Here is a 25,047-nt window from a genome sequence, read left to right as displayed (position 1 = left end):
TTCCATCCCCAGAACCATGTGTTAAGCTATATGTATCGTCATCCATTTTATGACATATATGCAGATTAACAGCATACAATTATGCTTCTCAAATTCTTGTGGTGTGGAGTAGCTCCTGGAAATAGAAGTCTGGCAATAACTAAATGACAGTAGTATGAATCACTCTAAACACATGGCGGACAAATGGAACATGAAATCTTTAACACAACTCAGCAGCCCCCTTTTTAAATTGTGAGAAGGTTCAACATTGCTGATTTTTTGGGGCTGCCACATGTGATGATAACTTGTGGACAATGCCAAACTGTACACAGGTAGGGAATGGCAGCCTGCTGAGGCATACCCCATTAATGTGAGATTACTCAGAGTTCAGCTTCAGAATATGACTGGTTTGATCAGGGGTTTATAACTTCCTTCAATGGACAATGTCAGCCTTCATGCATGTATTTATCTGTTGGAATAAGAGACACCAAGCATTGCTGAGCGCATGCCTCTGTGGCTATCCAGACTGGCCAAATAGGTCAAAGGAACAGATTTGCATTCTTCTGTTATCAGGTCATATTGTTCAGGCGATTGAGTGCTTCCAGCACATTTACCCACATTTCAAATTTCAGTTGTAATTTATCTTTATTTAATGGATGCATTAAATCAGAGGTTTAAGAGTCACTTTAAAATGTCATCCTGTCTCTGGTTTTATGGGTTAATAAACGTAAAACTCTGCATGCTGAGTTTTACATTGTTCTTTTTTTGTGTACAAGTAACGCAGCCAGAAACACATTTTGTACACAGAATACACCACCTACATGTAGAAAACATAAGTCATTTTTTGACAGTAGCATACAAAACCTGTTTAACATGGGAATTGGAAATGAGCTGTTCCTATTCCCCGAGAGTTCACATATTTCGTATAAAGTTGTTTTCTGGAGAATGCTTAAGGCTAGTGTAAATATTGCTATTGGAGAATTGAAGTCCAGGTGTGTATTTTTATATGATCCATTGCCGTGTTGACCAGTTGTTTCCACATCGTTCACATTGTTCCTTTATTGATTACAATTGATTCTGCTCACATGTTAAAACGTGCAGTATTTGTTCATTCTTTCAAAATATACATGTACATGTATAATCAAGTCAGCCTTCACTTGAAATGTGTGGAAATCAACACATAGCTATACAGCAAATTGTATTTTAACTTCAATGTCAAAGCATAACCCAGTGCTGTTTTTCTTTTATTATATTATTCATCATGATGTTTATTTGGCCTTAAGCAGATCCATATATCATGCTGACATATAGCTCACTGGTTATTTATTCCTAGATGGTGTCAATTAAATTTTTAATCACCGGTTAACCCATGTGAAGTAACTAGCTAGGGCTGTGTCATAAACACAAGCTTTCACATATTGCTCAAGATATCAATGTCATGAATGATATACTACAATAAGATACTAGCACATAATTCTGACCAGATTTTTAACCCTAAATGGATAATGATGTATAATCTTCATCATCCCCTACTCACAGCTAAGCATTTTCATTGAACATGCAAGCACATTGTCAGTCAGCTTAAACAAAACATAGAAACAGCAGATGCAAGTAACACCTGTTCAGTATATATGTACATATACCTTCAGTTTAGCTGTACCTAGCTACAAATAAAGTGTAGACTTATACAAAGTTTACAAGCAATTTATGTTCTTGAGTAAACAGTACCAGCAATTCTGCTGGTGAATGTAAGGTAGAACTATACAATATCTGATATGGGACAGTGGAAGGAGAGCAGGCAGAGTTCAAGCAGTATTATGTTACCAAGCTCATATCTGTGGCCTTACTCGTCAAATACCTGTGCAGGATTAATTATCTAAATGACTAGTGACCAGATATGCATGGGGAGGTAAATAAGTGTGAACAGTAGGGTCCACAGAATTCACCCTTATCGAGCTACAGGGTCATTGCCTTTGTGCCAATCTTCCAGAGATCTCTTTCTAAATTTACATGCTTTTAAAATCTTTCCAAGTGGACGTTATGCTCATGTACACATAATGAATTTGCATGTACATTCATATATGAAATTAATGAAACTTTCCACGTACTGCAATAGCCTGTCTGAAAACAAAGAGAAACTACTTATTTATTTATTTATTTGAATGATGTTTTACGCCGTGCTCAAGAATATTTCATTCATATGACACTGGCTAGCATTATTGTGGGAGGAAACCGGGCAGAGCCCTGGAGAAACCCATGACCATCCGCTGAAAGACCTTCCCATTATGCCGGGAGAGGAAGCCAGTGTGAGTTGGACTTGAACTCACAGCAGCCACATTGGTAAGAGGCTCCTGGGTCATGACGCTGTGCTAGCGTGCTAACTGACTGAGCCACAGAGAAACTACTTAAGTGGCACAAATAAAAAGTGTCAAATGGTTATGGATGTCACAGCTATGTCATGCACTTGAAGTAAGATCCACTCTGCAACAAAAATGGGCAAATTCAAATACATGTACAACTCAAATATACACATAAATACCTACAAACGCTGGATCAAACTGATGAAATACTTAGTACTGTGAATTAATTACTATATAAATTAAGAGTTTCATCATTTTATTAGAGAGTTTCTGGGATCAACTGCCCATTTATATATATCTATACATGTACATGTACATTACATTGTAAGATCAATAGCCTTGTAGCCCACACATGATATACATACATACATACATACATACATACATACATACATACATGTGAGCCTGAATTCAGGTTACATGTACTAGGTCTCTGTGACTGGTACAGATACATGTATGAAGTCATAATTGTTCACTGATATAAACATCAACTATACTACTATACCAAAGCGCAGAGAAATGTTTTGCTGGAGGCAATTCTCATCTAGGCTTATCAATGCCTCAGATGTGTATAATGATGCTGATCACATGCAGCATTGCAGGAAGGACTCGTCTAAATAAAATAACAATTCTCAGACATCCCCATAATATCCTCACATCTTTATAGCACTGTTAATACATCTTCATTACTCCCACAGGCAACAGCGAGATTATATGGCGATTGCTGGACATCTTTTTGCCTGATATTTAACATGCCAGCTTTGAGGGTGCAGCCACAGATAGTGAGAGGGTAGATGCCCCAAACAGGGATCTGCCAGGAAAAGCCTACAGTAATGGACAGCTTAAAAGGTTTTGCCTGTCAGCCATAGGCCTTTACCCCATACCCTTTGATCTCATCCACAGCAAAAATATCATAGCAGTAGACAAAGGGATTAAAACAAGGCAGATCATAACTTAATTTTACTGCATATATTTCAGATTTAGAGATTAAGCATGAAAAGAGCAAATTATTTCAATGATAAAAAATGCATAGAACAAAAAACAACTGACCTGATTCATAAGAAATTCAAAGCATTTAAAAAAATTTGGTCTGAAATTTTCCCACATGTTCACACAATGTCTAGTATTCAGCCATGACCCAAAAACTTCAGACAGATCCACCCGATAAACTGATAGTAATCTCTTAGTGGGCAAGGTTAAGGATTAAGTGACTATCTATTTGTGGTCATCTATATTATCTTACACTTAATAAATCCTTTTCTAACTTCACAGAAAAACACTTGTTGGCAATGAAATATTGTCTAGTCATCACAGGGCTGTAGGTTCTACAGTTTCATAGACAGCTAAATAATAACAGAATAAGGTAAAACTATGCGATATGTATATGCACTATACAACATGAATGTGATATCTATAGAGCTAAATGAAAAATGTAAATCTGATCAGTACCAAAGGTAACACTGCATGACATTTGTTTGCCTCTCAAAATTCTGCCCCCCAACTCACTTGTAAGGGCGAAATTTAAAGTCATTTAATGTACACTTGTTATTCATAAAACAACATCTGACCTAGTCTATATCCAACAACTAACGACCAGTAATATTTAATATGTAGCAATTAGAATGTGCAAAATGTTGTCGTCACAGACAGTCCACTGAAATTTACTCAGACCTCAATACTACATGTTGTTAAGCAGAAAGACCAATGAATTCAGTATGGTATGAATGACTGTCATCGCTTATATGCATGAAGCTATTGAAATGCTGAAATAATGTCTTCAAGAATAGACATGTATAGAAGTGACATCAATTACTGTTACCACAACATGCTGTTCTTCTGTTCCACAATATGCTTGATCCATTTGGTTTAAATATTTCTCATTTCTCAAGAACAAAGCAACAAAGCCTTTGCCAGGTGCTCTCAACCATGTCAGCTATATATAGTCCTGTTTTGTCACATCTACGCTTGTCATACGCCTGATCACCTACATAAGAGGACGTGGACAACAATAAAGTAACCATCAGCAACACAAATACATTGTTCGTACACTGTATCGGGGTATCCAAGTAGACTTAATATAATATTTATGGTAACATAAACAAGCTTCAGAGTCATGTTACACTGCTAAAATAGAGTTGATATCATGTCATCAGTCTTCAGAATTGGTCTGAGTAGCTACCGAGCAGTCTGACCCAACACAAACAGGAACAAACTTCCGTTAGGTTAATTCTGAACTCTGACCCAGTAGCAAATGCTTAAATCATTGAAACTCTCGCGGAATAGGAACAGCTCATTCAGGTTTTCTACACATTCCAGAGATACAAAGGCATCTATGTACACTGTACTTGTTGTTTTTACTCCTTGAAGGAAATTATATGATTCATTAAAGTTTAAGTCACAGAAATCCATAACCTGTCCCACCTTGCCTAGATTGTAAGGCTGTAAGGGTAGACCTCTGTGCATTCAAAGGCTTAGAAAGAGGCAAGACAAGATATCTAATCCCTGGCTAATCCAGCTCAAAGATCCACTGTCACTTCAGTCATCTGTTAACCAACATCTCAAATAAAAACCAGGAAACAGACGAAAAAAACAAACAGTGCAAAAACAACAGAAACCTTCACTACCTGAAAAAATCCCAGTGGCATAATAAATTTTATAGATTGTTACACAAATAGAACTTGGCCAGTTGATAACATAGCTGGTGGAAGGGCTTGTGTGTGGTGTCCCCAGGTATTGAGTATCAGATTAGAGATAATCCCAGTAGGATTACGTGACTTTACCACTGGTTCTCAGCCCTGGGTAAAAGAAAACCCCACACAGATATTCCCCTGGTGTTGTATGAGCAGGCTGCGAGAGCCTCTGTGGTTCTGTGTCAATCTTATGCACCAGTCTCCTTTTGGACAAAGCTCAACAATCTGGAATTGCTCCATTGGCATGACTTGACCTCTCTGTTCAGTGTCTTGGCTCTGGTGCACAGGAACAAGGAGAGCCTGTGAATGCCAGTGATGAAGTGGGGAATGCCAGTGATGAGGTGGGGATACCCCCTACTCCCCCTCCCCCCTTTGATGAGATTCAAGGTGATCTGGGTGTCAAGATCTCACCTGTATCCATTTAATTCACTTCTTCACCTCTCCCAGCTCAGAAACGCCAAAATACGACTAGACTGCTTCACCCCACCCAAACGGATATTAAATTAAATGCCACTGGATTTGAAATCATAAAGCAAGAAATACACCCTGCAAAATCTATTATCGTCCTTTATATTATCTTTCTTTCATATCGTCATATAATGTACATGTTACCTATCCCAAATGACACTGCAGCTATCTGCTACATCAAAATGGAACACAGACATGTACATGTACTTCTTTTTCACAGTGTCAGCAATTAGCACTAAGTAACCTGCTGGACAGCACAGGAATCATTCATTACTGATCTCTACTACAGACCTAATTCTGTTTTGAAAGCAAATGTATACATTAATTATCCCATGATAATTCCTGCACTGGCAGTTCCTCTGCCCTATATCTAATGACTAATACTGCATCTAACAACTGCTATACAATACCAGTTCCTATAAATTAGCAAATAGGCCTGTATTGTACAGGTATGTTGAATGTTAGTGAACACACATGTTATGTTAACAGTTGGCACAGGAGTGATAGTTTCAAAATGTCCAAAATAAAACATGTCATTATACATGTTAATATAATAATTAGTTGAAACATCACAGCACGTGTATTTAGCTTCTTTTCCATAAGGACTGACGTGTATGTAGGTAATGGGTATGGATATGTCATGACATATTACCTTAGTGCACATAAATGTACTGTAGTAAGATAAAGAGCCAACGACGTATGATTCACCCAGGGTAAATCTCTAATTCACCATCATAGAGCTATAAAGGTATCTGCGAAGAACAGAGTTCAAGGACAGAGAAATTGCCACGAGCATGCCTTGTACAATTTCTCTCATACATATATATGTAGTTGAAAATCAGGCTAGACAGTAATTCTCTTTTCAGTAGACACTGTAGGGTTGCCAATTGTACATAGCGTTACACAGACTGTACAGATGATGCTGAAGTCAGTCCTCAGTCTGTCACCGCCAGGCTACAAAGACCACATTTACATGTGTACCTTAAGGTTTATTTATATCCATTTGTGACAGTTGCAATTTTTTTCACTGTCATCTTAAGAAAAAGCTAGGTTAATGTAAAAGCACAAAATAATATACAGGTCTAAAACCTGCTAACAAGAGAAATTTACAAGGAGAGCTACAGAAGAGTATGTAAACTTCCTTGTGAGGTGGCTTAATTACATGGCCTTTGCTATCCTCACACATCACATCACAATTAGTTCTAACATTATCAAGTAATATGTACACCTCATGTATAGTTATAACATACTGTAATTCTTCAAACTTATGCTGAAGGCATTATTCTGTGTATTACACATGATAAAATCATACTTTTGTGCATAAACTGCACTGAAAGTTGATATTTTATATGTGAAAAGAATTAGTGTAATCAAACACCATGTGCACTTCAAATGTAGAAATTATGAAATCAGGCGATTTCTGTAGCATGCACAAACCATCATAATGCTGTATCTAGGTAAATTTCATAAAATCAGTGTACTTATTTTCATACATGATAAATATAATCATGTCCGTAGTACAGTGCAAATGTATATGAACATGCACACCCAACAGGACTACATACATATACTCTTAGATATAGGCTGCATATGGCTGCTATACCAATACCCTACACTTTCATCAGGATGCACAACTGCACTAGAACAGAACAAATACCCCCACACCCCTCTTCAGACCTCTGCTGCTATACCAATACCCTACACTTTCATCAGGATGCACAATTGCACTAGAACAGAACCAATGCCCCCACACCCCTCTTCAGACCTCTGCTGCTATACCAATACCCTACACTTTCACCAGGATGCACAACTGCACTAGAACCGAACCAATACCCCCACACCCCACTTCAGACTTCTGCTGCTATACCAATACCCTACACTTTCACCAGGATGCACAACTGCACTAGAACAGAACCAATACCCCCACACCTCCTTCAGAGCCTCTGTTGCTATACCAATACCCTACACTTTCATCAGGATGCACAATTGCACTAGAACAGAACCAATACCCCCACACCCCCCTTCAGACCTCTGTTGCTATACCAATACCCTACACTTTCATCAGGATGCACATGTACGAGTACAAAAAGTTTAATGAGAATGTTTATGCTGGCAAACAGGAAACTAATATTTTAGCATATGAACAATGAGCATAATGGGTTTAGAGTTGAGCAGTTGTGTGCATGGTTACCCACTGGGAACTGTTTCTTATGATTATCTTACAAGGAATGAGTATAACAATGCGTAGATAGTGAGCCTTTTGCCCCAGGCATCCATGTGACAACTGTCCTAACTTCAGCACAGCCTTCCTGTCTCTTACATGACACAATCCACCCACAGGACAAAGCTCTGTGCTTGAGAAACACAACAGCCCTTACTGTTTCTCTCCAAACTTTTTTTTTTCTGCGGTCTCTATTTTTGCATGGTTCTGATACACTTGTTTGTAGGCCTTGGGCACTGGCATAATTAAATAAGCCGGATTGCTTAAAAGGATGGAGTCAATAGAGGCTGTTTACAAGGGCAAAGCTGTAGTGAGCCAAAGTGTCATATCCACACACCCCTGCCCCTGCCTCACTAAACACTGAAGGGAACCTACACACCTACATCCACTCAAATCTGCTGTCCTCAGCATGATCAACTGTAACAGTCCCCCCACCCCACTCAACATCCACAGGCTAAAAACTACACAGTTACACAGTCAAGTCTGGCAATATGACATTGATTAGGGGGTTAAATGTCCACCGGTCATGTATGTAAGTGCACAGATAAATTTATATTCATGTATGTGTAGACAATATTCTCTAGGGTAAAGGTATTAACAGTCTTAATTATATTAGCTGGGTATCAGTGGAATTTCACACACTATGACAAACATGCAGATACCCACTAAAATAGCCAAGTTGTTAGGCATACACATAAACCTTACTTTGTACATTTATTGATCGACAATTGATTAACTTTGAGAAATAACTGCTTCAAGAGCAGGATTTTCACCCTAAATACACCAAAGTTTATGGGTCATGCACAAGATCTAGAAAGCCTGGAACTTGACAAAGAATTACTAATAACATGTCAATTTCAACCAATGACATGCAACAAACAGAAAGTGTATTATATTCATAGAACATTAGAAGGCTCCCAGTTTATGGACAATTGCATCTGTATTCACTGGAGAGGGCAATCTGACATGCAGCTGTTTTACATGAATAACCATGTATGCATACGATTACAATGGCTAGGGTTTATTTCCATCACAACAGCTCTAGAGTAATCCAAACACTGCTCTGAATAATCTAGTAGACTTCTACAACATCACAGGGCTGTCGGTATCACTGATGTCAGTACAGGTCATGCCTGTATACCTACATGTACAAACACGCACATGCATTCATATCATATCTAATTTTGAAGAAGATCTACTCAAAGAACACTTCTATTTTATGAATTATGCCTTGTGCACTGCATTTGTGTGTGTGTTAATGTTGTGCAGATTTATCACTTTGGATGAGCTATTTTTGTGAAGTTCACTCATGCAAGTGTTCCTCAAGACAAGCTTATATTAACCTACTTTCCTCAGATGTGATGTAGTAGGCTGTTAACATTTGATGAATTTGTTAATTAAGTGATGCTTTCTTGTAGATGATCGAGTCAAACTGGTCTGGGATATTTTTACACAAGGTGATGGAATGTGAAGTGAGGTTTAACTCTGGTGCAGTACGCCAATGTACCAGGCGAAGGACATGCGTTAATTCTCTCGTCCCTAGTGGTGACCTTTCCGCCTGTGTCTGACCCTGGTATCCAGCATGGACATCAAGGGAAGCCTGTGGTCAGTCAGGCTGGGTCAACAAGACACACAGAGGTACCATCATTGTCACAATCTGTCTGCAGGTGACATCTGACTCAGGTAGCCAGCAGAGGGCATACCTGTCACACCGGGACATAACTGGGTATTCAGGAAGCAGGTGCCCTCTTAATTACCACTGCTGTTTGATCAATCGGTCCAGCAATGGTCTGGACAGTGGTCAGAAAATGGCTCACTTTGTGGTGACAAACATTTCACTCTAACAATATCCCACTGAGTGAAATTGCCAGGTACAATCGAGCAGTCCACCCGTGACAGTCCATAACACACTTCAACATGCCCTCGAGAAGTTCACCCCTGTTTAACCCCTGGGACAATACAACATCTAGATTACTGAGCCTAACAAAAACACTTCACCTGTCTTATCATATAATTTCATCAGTCTTTCACACTCTACAAGCTTTATGCACTACATGTGTCTCTGAACCATGTATCCGATGGTGCAAAGTCTTCATGCTGGGTCTGCATGAATCCATTCATCACATATTAATGGCAGCAAGCACTGAGACGTGTGAAATGTGATGTCTTCCTATGAAATAAAACACATCTGGGATATCTTGTTTCAATTCCAATATATCACAAGCATCAAGATCAGTCAGTGGAGACAACATGACCTGAACTGTAGGTTTAACAAGAATACAAGTATTCTGAAAAAAGAATAATTACTATTCACGAACAAAAAAGGGTGCACAATCCTCAATTATAATAAAATTCAGAGAAGCGTACAATAATATATTCAACCTGCATTTATAAATCATTATACATTTTTAAGACAGCTTATTCCTTAAATATGTACTGTACAACACACCTGCAGAAACAAGCATATTGTAGTTATGGTATAGCAAAAATGACTGATGACAATTCTTTATTCTTTGCTGGCAAATTACTGCCTACATAACATGTGTGTGGGCAATTAATATAGTATATGTAGGCCATGGGCCAACTGAGAAGTAATAAAACCTTAGCTATAAAGCAAGAGCACAAAAGTTTAAGACAAATTTTTCAACACAGATAGATAAACACAATATGAACTAATTCCTTGACCATGGCTCCTCAAAGAAATGAGACAGACTTCACTCATAAAGCACTGGTTCCAGCTCACTGTCTATGGTGTGAGCTCCAACAGTGGGGATTAAACAATGCCTGTATTCCTGATTACAGCAGAACAAAATCCTTCCTCACCACTGTCAGCCCAACTCGATTGTTAGGTCAGCAGTGGTAAGTCATCCATCACACTGCCTCATAGGAAACAATCCATAGATGTACCCAGCTCTCACAGCTTGTTATCAGTTCGCTCAATAAACCAAGATTAGATCATGGCAGATGACACATCCTAAATCTCTAATTTTTCACACAGGATTTTCAAAAAAAGTTGTAATCTTCACTAAACAGGTGTCATTGAACATTTACATGTTGGCTAGAAGTAAATTACACATCAGATCTCTGTAAAACATCCAGTGTAGGCTGGATGCAGAATCTGATGGCATCAGTGCATGTTGACAGTTCATCCATCTAGTCAATAGAACTTCTTTCACAACCTTATGATCAAATTGGTTTTTACCTTTTTTTCCAATATTCCTATGTGGAATTTATTGTTTTTTCTTAGGGAGCTATTAGAGCTGGATGTTTTTTGTACCTTACTCATCTACAATGGAAATTTACAGTTCATGTTACAGGTGAGACACTACATGTTTTAACACCTGCCCAAGACTCTCTACAGTGCTAACAATGAACCAGTGTCCGTTTTCAACAGATACTATCACAGTTCAACAGAAGGAAGGAAAGATTAACTATGTCATGAATATTGATCACTTCATCAATTACTTTACAAGTTCCCAATACTTATAGCTTTAGGCAATAACAGGTGTTAATGTATGACAGGTATTAGAGCTAACTTGAAAGCAGATATATGTATGATACAGTATAATGTACTGGATACAATACACAGCTATATTGACGTGTGAGCCACTTTAACCATGCAGTTCAAAAAATCTGTAAAAATTGTGCATTTTTTCACCTTAAAAATGCTAAAAACTACTTGAACTTCCCTTTCTCCCCTGAAGTCAGCAAGTTTTTCTTGACGTAGATATCGACGTACATTGCATAAATAATCTCTCACTCAGGACATCCTTTTGCAATAAGACAAGGGCTCAGATGTGAAAATACATGTATTGTTTGCTACAGAAAGAAAAAAGCATTAGAACACAGAGTTAAATGCATTAATTTTCAATTTAGCCTACCGTGTACCTGTGGTTATAATTAATTTATTAGTGGACCATATCTACACCTGCTGTCAATCCCCTTGATAAAGCTGAGTGTTGTCAGTTTAATACATGGCCAGTGAATAACAGTCAGACATTGGACTGTGACTTACTTAATGGTTTTATTTCTCCCTACAGCCTGTTTATCCTGTGGCCTGGGGCTATCTCCTTAACACAACTGTCCTTGTCTCTCCTTACAATCATCAAGAACAAGCCGAGTCAGGACACTGAGCAAACACAACACAACTGAACTTTGAACAAAGACTTTCTTGTTATAAATCCCATTTCAAACACACATGTATTACTGATAAATTTTAATTTCTCCAATGTCTTTACAAAACTTTATTCAGAAAAAGCAATAATTTCTGCCAGTCAGTCTGTTTGTGGTCATCACTAATGTGCTGTTCTTTATATTACTGCACCTCCTGATTGGCGCTGAATTCAGATGAATGTGGATTTCAAAACTGAATCTAGATTTTATCTTACTAAGTAAATATCAAGTACCAGCAAGACATCGAAGGCTCTGTAAGAGAAGGCCCTGGAAATAGGTCAATAAATGACCCATCATGTCAAACACCAAATGTAGGAGTTATGATCCTACACAGTAATAAAACTGGATGTTTTAGACTAAACACTACAAGGTTAAACACAATCTAAGCAATATTTTCTTTGACAAATTGCATGTACCTGTATTTCATAAAGGTAAGAATGTATACAAAAGTCCTCAGCAACTGAACTGAAAACCATGCATGCAAATGGGTCTTACACATGTACATGTATATTTCCCTTGGCATATATGTACTGTTATCTTACTATGTAGTCTACAGCTATTTTGTTGTCTTGTATGTTCAATTTTTAATGACCTTACATAACAGGCACATTACAGTACTTGTAATATTTGATTCATTATAATCCTGATTAATTTAAGAGTTAACCACATAATCAGGTGAGATGTGCCCAAGCGAATGGTCGCCATACCCCTGACGGTGCAGACTTGTTAGCTGATAGCAGGTAACTATATGGCTCTGATCGTTATCAAAAAGTAAACATAGCATATCCTGGTTAACAACTGTAACCATAATAGCACGAAAGATAAATAAGCCAGTGAAGGAAGCGACCTGAATAACCCATGAACAAGTTATCATGCAGGCAAACCAGTCAACACTGAGGTTTTCTCCTGATCTGCACGATTGGAATATGTGCCTGTATGACTGGGCACACACAAAGCCTCAGATTGGACCAGCAGACATGTATTAAGGATCGCCAGCTTGTTATCTGGTGCTAAACATACAAAAATACCATGCTAGATATATATATATATATATATATATATATATATATATATATATATACACACACACACATACAGTACTGGGGTACACAAAGTACAGATCTTAACTGCATGGACTGCTTCCATGCATGCTTCAATTTGTCTGCTGTCCCAATCCCATGACATAGAGCAGTCAGTCATTAATTTTTCACAGTGCACAATGAACACTTTTACCCATGGGTACCTCTTGACACGCGCACTTACTCGTACAAAACCCATCTCCCACATCTCTCTACCAATCACTGACATACATGCACATGTATACACTGAAGCAGAGGCACAATTCAATGCATGGATGAAGAGAAGATCTTGCATGTTCAAACCCACTTTGCCTCATTACAAATTGATTCCAGAAATCATCCAATGGTATTTCCCAGAAATACAGCTACTAAGACCTTAAAACATGGAATGACTATGTACTGCTACATGTGGATGAGGAGATCAAATGACACCATGCTACATGTGGATAACCAGACTGAATGACAGCCTGCTACATGTGGATGAGGAGATCAAATGACAGCCTGCTACATGTGGATAACCACACTGAATGACAGCCTGCTACATGTGGATGAGGAGATCAAATGACAGCCTGCTACATGTGGATGAGGAGATCAAATGACATACTGCTACATATGGATGAGGCAATCGAATAACATACTGCTACATGTGGATAACCAGACTGAATGACAGACTGCGGCAATGATGCTTGGTACATATTCCTGCAGCTAAAATGTAGTTTACAAACAAATGAGGTTTAGTTCATTCTGCACACATTCCTTTAACATTCTTTTTCATTCTCTTGTCATTTTAATTCTACTAGTATAGTAGTTATTCTGTGTTGGACGTATAACTCTCAGAAAGTAAAGACATTGTGAAACAGACTGAAAACTTTTTTTCAGGTCAATATGTGTGATGTACATGTACTAGCATTAACATGCTCCATGATCTATCACTATAGCACTTTAATATTTCACCACTGTGTTCCTAGATGTGCCTCTCCCTGGGTCATTCATGGACATGTACATCCCACGAAGACGTGCTAGTAATTGGTGAGTTAATCATGACTGAATCGGCAAAACCTATAGAAATGTGCATATCTTCACACATCCACAAAGATATCATTATCAAACCTGGAAAAACAGCCATTTATCATAAGAGACAGATAAAAGCACATTAGTGTATTACAGATATTTTAAGCGTTGCTTTCATTTTCTGACTAAAAATTGTCCACATTACACATATAAATGCATTAATTGTTGCAAGGCTCATGTCTAAATTTTTAACAGAAGTAAGCCATTCTTGCATTATAACATACTAACAATTCACCATATGTATATTCAACAACTGTTCGTCATTATCAGAGGCCTACTTAAATATATTCTATTGAGGCTGAACTCCAACAAAAGTAACCCCTTGTAGGTAAATCTGTTCACATTATATTAATAAACATTAATGCTAATAAAGGAAATTATGGCCTTCAATACTTATTGATTTATTCTGCATAATGTAGCACTTCTCATTACCTTCTCCCACAGGCGAAAACAATGTATGAATATGACCTCAGGACCGACAAAGGATTTAACAATCTCTGCCTGTAATGCTAATGTGCATGTAATTTCCCCACTAAATTCCAGGCCTCCTACTACATACATATACAATGTGCATCATACATAATTTTTAAATGTGCACAGCACATGGGAGATGGTAACTTGTCCCCAATACTTTATAGCACAGTCAGTAAATATTGGTACTTGAGTATTGCACGTAACATTCAAACTGTCCCAATGCCTCTGTCCTGACTGTGAGTGAACACAGACAGGCTATAAATCATAGGTAGGACCTCTAGTTGCAAGCTTATGACTGTTTACTGTGTAAACATGAACACAAAAAATACCCCAGACATCCCAAGTGCAGGTACATGTCACTCTTTATGCAGTAGACCCTCTTTAAAACCACCTTGTAAATGCTGTCATTTATGTCGGCCTATAGCACCCCACATCACCTCACCCAGAGAATGTACTACAGTCTGAGAGAAAGCCTCCAATAAATGTGAATGTCATGGTAGACGCCCAGTAAACGGAGAGCCCATAGTGGGATCATGACTACAACTTATTTAACCGGAGGTGAAAATACAGCATGATGACGTATCTTATATAATTCACCTTAGCAAGTCTGCTCTAAAAATAACCTTGAAGGCTTGAACATAATCTGAAAGGCTTATGGATAACATATTATTAGCATATATGTACAGGAGAAAGGTTAAGCTTACAGTATTAATGTTATGTAATCTGTTATTGATTAATCATTGCCTATTGATCACTGACCTTCATGTTTCCTGAACTGAAGTCAATGTCAGCGCTTAATGAAATTTACTCGAGCCTTAATTTCGATGCAGTGAACTGACGCGATTGACTCTCCAAAGACGACAGTATATGAGCTTTGTTTCTTAGCAACTCCACCCTGAATGATTATTATTGCTAGTTTCCTAGGTGACACAACAATAGACGCAGGAAAGTTGTACTCACTGACCATGTTGACAGAGCTGTGCTGCATGCACAATCTATTGAAAATCAAACCTACAGCCCAGGTTCAGTAACATCATATTTAATCAAGAATATTTAACAAGATAATCTCAGGTATTACAAACATGTACATTAATATTAACTTATGCTTGAGAAACCTGTATATTTATCAACTAAGTTAGGTGTTTAGGTAGTCACACCATCTGCAAGGAGTTACATAACACATCCATCTGCACATTTGAGCTGGCAGTATGAGTAAATAAACTCGCCTGATCGGCTGCCATTGTTGAGGATAGATCACAGAAAAGGCACTGCGATATGGAACCACGTGACTCAAATCTCTTCTCTCTACTTGCGTGACAGCTATTTGTCGATCAATAAAGCTTTCTTTAAATGACCTGTGAAAGCAAAGTTATGTCAGATTTGAGCTGGTGAATGAGTACATGGCTTACCCACTGGCATAGAGGGTGTTGGTTTAATAAGCTGGAAACAAAGACAAATAGAGAAAGTTCATTATAAGCTACATGCCATGGCTGGCTACATTTAGTACACTTTTGACAGCCAGACATAGATCTTACTTATTTATTCTGGTGAACACAAACTTTACATTAACTGAACATGAAAGAATAAATAAAATTTAAAAATTCAAGATGACATAAAAACAACCAATGACTGAACTATAAGCTACATGTTCATATAGTTTAATATTAAACAGAGAAAACTTAAATGAGCAACTCACTGCCATCAACGCTGAATTTATACAAAATTCAATTTAATTTATCCAGAAGCAAATTTATCATCACAAAGTTACATATACATGTAGCTTTCATAATGTAGGTAACTGAGTAGTTCTCTAATAATGCAAAAGTGTCCTTCATTTTCTCTCTGTTATTCCTTTGTACATAATTACAGTGATCACTCTACACCTGGAGTTACATGTAGGCCAAACACCCAGCATTAGACTACTCTGTCATTCTTAGATAATACCAGCAGTGGTCAATGGATGGTCACATTAACAGTGTGCCATCAGATTCAGTTAATAAGCCAGATGGAGTCCCAGCTGGCCACAGTTAGAAAGCAGCTGAGTAATGTTACATAAAGCAATTCACATCTCATTAACATAACTACCAAGCCCCACACTCCCAGCTGTTACATCTCTGCTCGCTAATAGGGACAGCTGGCTTGAGTTGAACTATGTCAATTTCATTGACCAGTCACTTTCTCTGGCTACATCCATAACATTAGGTCAGCTGGTAATTTGGCTAATACAATACAACACAGAATGTAAAAGTTAGAAATATCACAGGTTTAATTCACCCCTGTAACACCCCTGAACAGATGATCTCTTGTATAGATAATAAAGTTGCTTATAGTTAACTTTTTGTTTCTGATATCTCCTTGCATCTAATATTTGAGACAAAATCATTAAAATGCATGCCAGAGTAACTTTTCCAGATGTAATTACTGTAAATGACCTCAAATTTTAATTTGCTCATTTCTCCTGATTGTATGAGTTCTGTTGATCTTAGAAAGGTATTTTGAGGTTTGTTTGGAAGGTACATGGAGGATCATAACCTACTTACATAGAAAAAAAGCAAGTTTCAGCACCAAAAGGAATGACTTTGTGACTGAAATCCTACAGTAACTAACAGAGGCCTAGTGTACATGGCTGTAGTTTTAAAGCACAACAAGCCATTGTACATACATGTATATAAAAATAAAGACTTGTGCACAACAGTCCAAAAAGGTACATGTATATGTAAATACAACTTATATTAAATTTCGATTTGGACACCCCAATATTCCATTTTCAAAACCTGGTCCTGGACTAATTTGGATGTCAAAAAGAGAGGTAGAAGTCTAGGTCTATCATTAATTAAACTAGGTGCCAAAAGAACCTAGAAACATCCCTGTACATCTTCTGACTTACGTGTGATAGAGTTATCAAAATCTGCATTGCTGACAGTACATGTGTTACCATAAGAAAAAAGTACATGTACTTAACATAGCTAATCAATCCAAATTTATCCAGTCGAAGGAGTCTACTATGAAAAACATATCAACTTCGTTCTCAACTTAAGTAAAAAAAAAAAAAAAAAAAACTACAAGGCTTAATCATGCAGAGAATTGTGTTAAATATAGCTCTGGACCCAGTTGGACAGAGGGTTCGCGAGAGACAGGTTCTGTAATTTCATCTGTAGCTGTAATGCTGACCACTTTGCCCTGTAACTACATAGCTTTTAGGATGTACCCATTTAATCAGTCACTGGGAGGCCCTTACTGGGACTATAAACTGATTATTAAAGTGCTGACTATTGACGTAAATGAAAATGCAGTGTTTTCAAAACCAGTTCCAGATGAAAGAGTGGACTGCTTAGACTGGTTTCACAAAATTAAATGTGCATGTATATACATGCATGTAGTTAAATTCGCAATGTTATACTCTAAGATGTTGTTAAATTCATAACTCCTTCAACACACTTGTTACAGCAAAAATGATAAAATTGGCTCATGTCATTCAATAGAGATATTGGTGAAACTATTCAGTGTAAAACTGTGCAGAAGGCAGTAAAGATCAAGAAAATGATTTCTAATATACATGTACTTGCTATTCGAAGCATAACATGTATGGTGATGTAGTTAAAGCACTAAAACTGAATATTTAGTTTGTGCTTCACATTTTCTCTACACACTTTGGATGTCGCAAATATTCCAAAGAATAACCTTCTAATCAAACCAACCATTTTTTTTATAATTATCATACCCTTAAAATATACAAGCGTAGAACTTATTTCCAGCTGTAAATCTATCATTATTAGATTATACACAGCTTAAACTGCTCAGTGTGAGCTCTACAATGCAGGGACAAGATTATCTTTACAGGAGAATACTCAATACCATCTTGTCCTCATAGTACATACAGTGTGATAGCATACATATATGTATATATATATATATATACATACATGTGTAGGGGCCTTTGTTAGTTTGTTAGTGCCCAACGCAGCATGATGACCCTGGAGTCTCTCAACAATGCGGTTGCTGTGAGTTCAAGTCCAGCTCATGCTAACTTCCTCTCCGATCGTACGCTGGAAGGTCTGTCAGCAACCTGTGGATGGTTGTGGGTTTCCCCCGGGCTCTGCCTGCTAGCCGCTGTCGCATAAGTGAAATATTCTCGAGTACAGCATAAAACACTAATCAAACAAATAAATAAATAACATATGTTCAGCTCTATAACCAGCACATCAGGTTCACAACACTTACAATTTATGGCTAAGTACAATAGTCACAGCTTGCACCTGAACAATCACACCTGAACTATTTGAGCTATGCAAGATTTACTTTTTTCGTCTGTAACATTTGTAACTATACAGCCATATGTTGGTGAACAGAGAATTTCAGCAGGCACAGGATACAGGATGTAGATGACTCAACTGATTACTGTAGGCACGACCTCATTCTACACCTACACCTATGAAAGATAGGTGTAAAATGATCATATGAAATTAAAAATCTGATCTACTGATATACACATCTGCATCCTTTAAGACAAACATTTTCATGAATAATCTTTGGAGATCTCTAAAAATTTATGCAACAAGGTAATCAAGACGTCTAATAAAATCAATGTTAACTTAAGCAAAAATAAAATCTTGCATGTGTGAATCTTGAAAACCCAGATTTGTGCATCAGCGCATTCAAAATATAATGTACATCAGGCTTCCAAATATTCTAGGCACTGCATGCATGTAGTTCATCAGGCAACTTTCCACTGTGGGTAAATGCGTTAATAAGAGATGGGGTTAACATAAGAGTTCAGTACAGCTAGGAGGTCAGCAATGATGAAGACTCAGAACTGAACCTATACTATAGTTCTTGGTAAACACAACTCCCCTTCATTTCCTAAGCCTTTAAATCACAGCCCCTTATAACCTGCCTGAACAACACATGCCAACATTCTTGGTTAAGTCCACAGTCCACAAAGCCGACAATGGCCGCTTACAAGGCAGCTTCTCAACCCTTACACAGCCCCATACAAAACAATGTCAAGCTGCTGTCATGGGCACATACAGCATTTATCACAGGAACATCTAAACTCAGCAAACCTCACAGCAATGTTTAACAACAAGGTTTACAAAATACATATACAGAACTATGATCATGAATGTGCATGTGTCAATGCCACCAACACGTTTTGATTGAGCTTAAAGATATCAATTCATGAACACAGGAGCTAGATTAACCTGTAAAACTTGGAACAGCACAGGAAACATGGGTTTATGTCCTGGCAGGCTACACATTGCAAGTAAATACAACCTGATTTAAATTTAAATTATATTATCACAAAGACAAAGTTTAATGCTGCACGGCAACAAATAGACATGTTAAAATTTCTTTAAATGTTCGTTTGTAATTGTCCTTGACAGATGAACATTATTCAAAACACTTTACAATAATAAGTCACTACAGATGTACATGTACAAGAAAACTGGTAATTAGCAGAGAAACCTCCTGAGCTATTCCTAACCAATATTAACCCAGGGCCGGATCAAACTTGAGTGGCACATCAGGCCCTCTGCCACAAATCATGCTCTGAGCCAGAGAGGAAATGTGACCCTGCTGTTTGATTGGCCAGGGAAAATGTTGCACTGTTAGCCAACTGTTGCTTACAATTGCCCGTTCAAACCTTGGAGAAGACACCTTAGCGCAGAGTGGGTCAATGCTGGCTTTGGCTCCCTCGTTCTGTCACACAATCTATCCCCTCCCTCTCTCTCTTGGGAAGTCAATATTTCCCCATCTCTCTGCTATCTGTGTACACAGTCCCAGGCTGTCCAAGCAGTTACAATTGTTTTGAACTAGCAAATTTTAAATCCAAGGTGTTGCTAATCAATATGGCAACAATGTTACAACTGCTACCCTCATGTATTTCCTACAGCCTCTGCCACACCATCATTCAGCCTTTGATCTGCCCAGTTACACCATTAACACCTGTGACATCTTAATTTCTGCATGTACACTGTCACATATTGATACATGTTTCATACATCTCCACTGATGTTCTGATGCATCTATGAAATTACAATGTGACAGCCATTATCCTACAGTACACCATGCAGATATAACATATCACACTACACTGATTTCATGATTTCCCATGTGTGACTCTTGTGACAAGTACATATGTAAGATATACTTACTTTTCCAGGATTAGTGGAACTATAAGGAGCTTATGTTACATACATGTACATGATCTACTTTTTAGTTATTTATAGTTGATTTCATTATAATGAAGTTTGTTAGTGAACACATGTGACCTAGACTAAGTGTCAAGACTGCTCATTACTATAATATAACATACTGGTACATTCAGGAAGTAACACCAATAAAGCTTAAAACAGAAGAACGCACTAGTATAGGCGACAGTATAAGTGACAGTCTCTCTAGTACAGCTCCTATCACTGATCTTTTCACTAGTGTGGAATTGTGACAATGAAACTATTTTTGCGCATTTACAAGAAAAAAAAAAATAGAACAATAAAAAATGTCAATTAAGAGCACACATGTAGACATCCCTAAATAGAACTTTAGGTTAGAGTATCTAAACAAGTCATGGCATGTGACAGTTCTTTTATGTGAAAAAAAAAAAAAAAAACAGCCAGAGTACTACCTTTTTCTTTTTCAACATAAAAACTTACCAACTGATATTGATGATGGCCACTAGTGAAATAGAGGGCAGTGGGGTACATGTGGACAGTTCTGACAAGACCCAGCTATTGAGACAGAACTACTGTAATTTGATCAGTGTACATCGATCTATAGTTCTGTTACCTTTACAATTTCCCACACAAGCTCAAATGTTAAACATATGCATATAAATATAAACAGTTGTGTACATATATCTACATTGTGATCCAAACAGTATATACATAACCTAACATGCCTTGAATAGATAAACATGTGTATAAGTTTAATGAAAAATGTATCAGTGATGGCTGGAATTAATTTTATGGAAGACATTTTGATTAAGATCTACAGTTAATAACCGGCTTTATGCACAAGTGCATATATAGCCTAAGCTATGAAAGGAAGGTAAAGTGTGTGTGTGCATATTCAACACTCCTGCCATCAGTTAGCAAGCATCCAGCCATGTGATCCTCAGCCCTACACGTCAACATCAATACAGTTACCAGTCACAAAGACTCTCTGCACTCTCATGAAACAGACTGTTGTCCTCAGATGTACAGTTGTAAAATCAGGGCTACGCACTTGACGCAGCAGCTTCTCATAATCCAAATAAATTGAATATTACCTGTACATAAAACACATAATAATGCAAGGGTCCAACTCTTTTGTTCAATACAACATATTTAAACTGATTTGGCACTTAAAAAATTTGAATTTTAAGAAACCTATCACCTGGGCTGTGTCTAATAAGTAATAGATTGATAGAAATATGATGTCTAATCACCGGATTCCAAACATTCAAACATAAAGCATAATCTATGTGACCAAGTATGACGCACTCAAAGTGTCATTTGTCTCATCATTCAATCATGGAGGGAGACCAGCAAAAATGAAATGTACCTGTAACTGAAATAGAATGCTGAAAATGGCACTTAACACAGGTTGACTTACCTAGAAACATAATGGCCAAAAAGAGAAAACTCTTGGCCACAGCTACAGCATGTAATGCTCCTAGTACAATCCCAGTTATAACACAGCACACCCCGATCAGGGACAACAGTACCAGCACGCACTTAAACGATGTCACCGATGACAGGCACTTCAGACATGGCTCTTTGCAAGTCTCTCGATGTTGCTGATACATATGCAACTGTGTACGTGTGCGTCTGTTGCCATGTGGCTGACGTGCCTCTCGCTGGTGATTGCGCGAGTGATGCCTGCCATTATTGTCTGCTCTGCGCCTACCCCCACGCTCATTATTGCCACGGTTGCCCTGTCGGTGCTGGTTTGGGCGCGAAGGGGGCACCTGTGGTACCATGTGTGAAAACAGTATATCAGGAATAGCCTCTCCTCGCTGGTTGTCCAGGTGACCCGTCACCCCTACATTAAGATCATGGGTGCGGATTAGCCTGTCAGCCATGTAGGGCGGGGGTTGAGGGTTCCTCTGTATCACATCAACACTTGGCTGCTCACGTAAAAGTCTTACATTATCACTTCCATTGTAAATGTCATCTCCACTACTGGTAGAGGCTCTCTGATTGGGCATATTTGCGTCAGTCAAGGATCTGTATGTGCCAGCTTCCATATGACTTGAACCCACACCTGAGTTAGAAGGCACCACTGTATCATCAGTGGCCTGAAAGCTCCGTGCTACAACTGCACAAAGGTCTTCAGCACTATTAGATATCACAGGTTGGAAACAGCTGTCATTGTCCACAATATCAGGGTAATTTCCTGAACTCTGTCTGCTGTGTCGAGGTAGACATCCGATGGAAGTGCCCGCTGTCGTGGTAACTGGGACACTTTTGCCCACCCCTGGGGGCACCGGGCCAGGGATGCCCGGGTGATCAGCACTAGTGGCCATCATCAAGTCTCTCACAGGTTAATTACGTGAAGCAAGGAACGAAGCAGAGAACATCCGGAGAAAAGCTCGCCATTTACATACAGACGTGCTGTGGACCATAACTTGTACAGTTACCTGCAAAACAAAACCCAATTGTTACACAGTAAAAGCTTAAATCTAGAGAAAAAAAAATTTAAAAAAGATAAATGGGGAAATATGGTAATTAACATAAAAAAATCAAACCTATATATATATATATATTACATACACATATTTAGTAAACATCAGAAGATCATGACCTACTTCATATCTTGTTCTCTTACTTGGAAAAGACCATGTACCCTAGGATGAGACTTTCACCTTTGCCTGTTGTTGCCTGGATATAAACTTTTGACATAGTAGCTTAAACTAAGCCATGAAAACTTTTATACACATGTACTGGGCCAGTTTGTTATTTAGGTGACCAATCAGAGCAGTTAACTAGCTTAGCTGTAGTCCAGCTGTGGACAAACTTGAGGCATATGTTAAAACAGCCACAAGCCAACCTGCGATCATTAGGCCTGCTGTGATGTGGGGAGAGTTAAATAGGGCACATAGGTAAGCAAACGTCATGGCTTTTCTGCTAATAGGCTTACAGGCCAGGGCTTCAAGGTGGATTTTAGCTTAGATCAGTTCCCTGCTGTTTGAAAATCTCTAAGTTTAGAGGCCCCTGCTGTTAGTAAATGCCTGAGGGGATTACATGCCAAAAGAATGGGAACTGTCAAAAACAACTATCTGATCTGATACAAACAAAGGGTAGTGATTTATGCCGACATCTGTACATGTCTGACCATGATTCTGTCTGTCACAAAACAACCTCATGTTAATGAACAGGTAAGAATTACCAGGTCGATATAGTTCCAAATGAATTGTGTCATGTAAAGACATGTTTTCCATATACACAGAATATACAATCATGTCAGACACAAATACACAGCTTGTAATTACTTTGATATGTCACAAGTAGAGCCAGCTCTAAAACAGTGACACGAAAGGACTTAGGTCCATTGATAACATGACTACACTAAACACCGAAACCAAATGAACTAAATTATACCTGAACTCCATTACAATATTTTTAAAAAGTGCATTGTTTCATGGTTAAATGTACCATTTAGATTTATAATCTAATAAAATAGACCAAGAAAGCCAAAACCATAAAATTCAATATTTAAAGAAAATCATAAACCTCTAATTAGTCCTAGAACCATAGTAAGTAAATAAAAATTTAAATTCTTGAAGGTGGAATGCCAAAATCAAACCTCATTTTTCTGCCCAGTAATACCAATTGTTAGACTCATCGATACGATTGGCAAATTAACATTACCCCTACTGGTACACTAAAATATCATTACCGTACCTGAGAAGTATTAAAAAGCAATGTTTCTTTTCCAGAGTGCTGTACCTGGTAATATCACATTAAATAACATGTGTACTTCTGCTAGTGTACGTAAAGCAGGTTAGAATATAGTCTGAGATGGGAGTTCAAACGACCTAAACATTAGGTGGAAACCAATGCACTACTATTTATGATGGAAAAAGAGAATGTGGTCAGCTGGTGATTTAAGTGTCTAAATTCTGAAACTTAATTTTGATCTGAAAATCATTTCACATTAAGTAGAGTGCCAGGTGTATAAATGTTAAATCCAGGTACAACAAGATTCCACGTGGGCACAGCTCAAACGGTAATGCACACGCAGTGGAAATGTTTGTGACGCCCATCAACAAAGACGGCGCGGTCAGCCGACAGCATCTGCCGGGCGACAAGCCTACTGGCAGTACCGTTCGCAGCCGCCAACTTCACTAGCTTGGGCGAAAACTTACAAATCGTCTCTACCACAACCAGAAAATATCATGAAAAATTCCTCCTACAACCCACATACACGTACATGTGATGACGTATTCCTGCAGTAACCCTGGAGGATGAAAGCAGCCATGAGGCCGCGAACTTACCAACCACCTGCCTGGAAAGCCTGCGCACATCTATAAGATCCTTTCTCCTCTTGTC

General features: G+C 38.2%; 1 protein-coding gene across 1 annotated transcript in view; it reads right to left on the bottom strand.

The window, feature by feature from the left end:
• Nucleotides 1-25,045, bottom strand: part of LOC135478162 (uncharacterized) — a 30,833-nt gene extending 5,788 nt beyond the window's left edge. The window contains exons 1-2 of the mRNA XM_064758436.1: nucleotides 24,993-25,045; nucleotides 22,109-23,135 (exon numbers count right to left, since the gene is read on the bottom strand). Coding sequence (XP_064614506.1) covers nucleotides 22,109-23,024 — 916 coding nt within the window. The 5' untranslated portion in view covers nucleotides 23,025-23,135; nucleotides 24,993-25,045. The remainder of the gene's footprint in view (nucleotides 1-22,108; nucleotides 23,136-24,992) is intronic.
• Between the last annotated feature and the right edge of the window lie 2 nt (nucleotides 25,046-25,047).

The sequence above is a fragment of the Liolophura sinensis genome, chromosome 1 (genome assembly GCF_032854445.1).
Source record: "Liolophura sinensis isolate JHLJ2023 chromosome 1, CUHK_Ljap_v2, whole genome shotgun sequence".
In the NCBI taxonomy this organism is placed as follows: domain Eukaryota; kingdom Metazoa; phylum Mollusca; class Polyplacophora; order Chitonida; family Chitonidae; genus Liolophura; species Liolophura sinensis.
The sequence above is the reverse complement of the archived record's forward strand: the minus strand, read 5'-3'. Positions and strand labels throughout refer to the sequence as shown.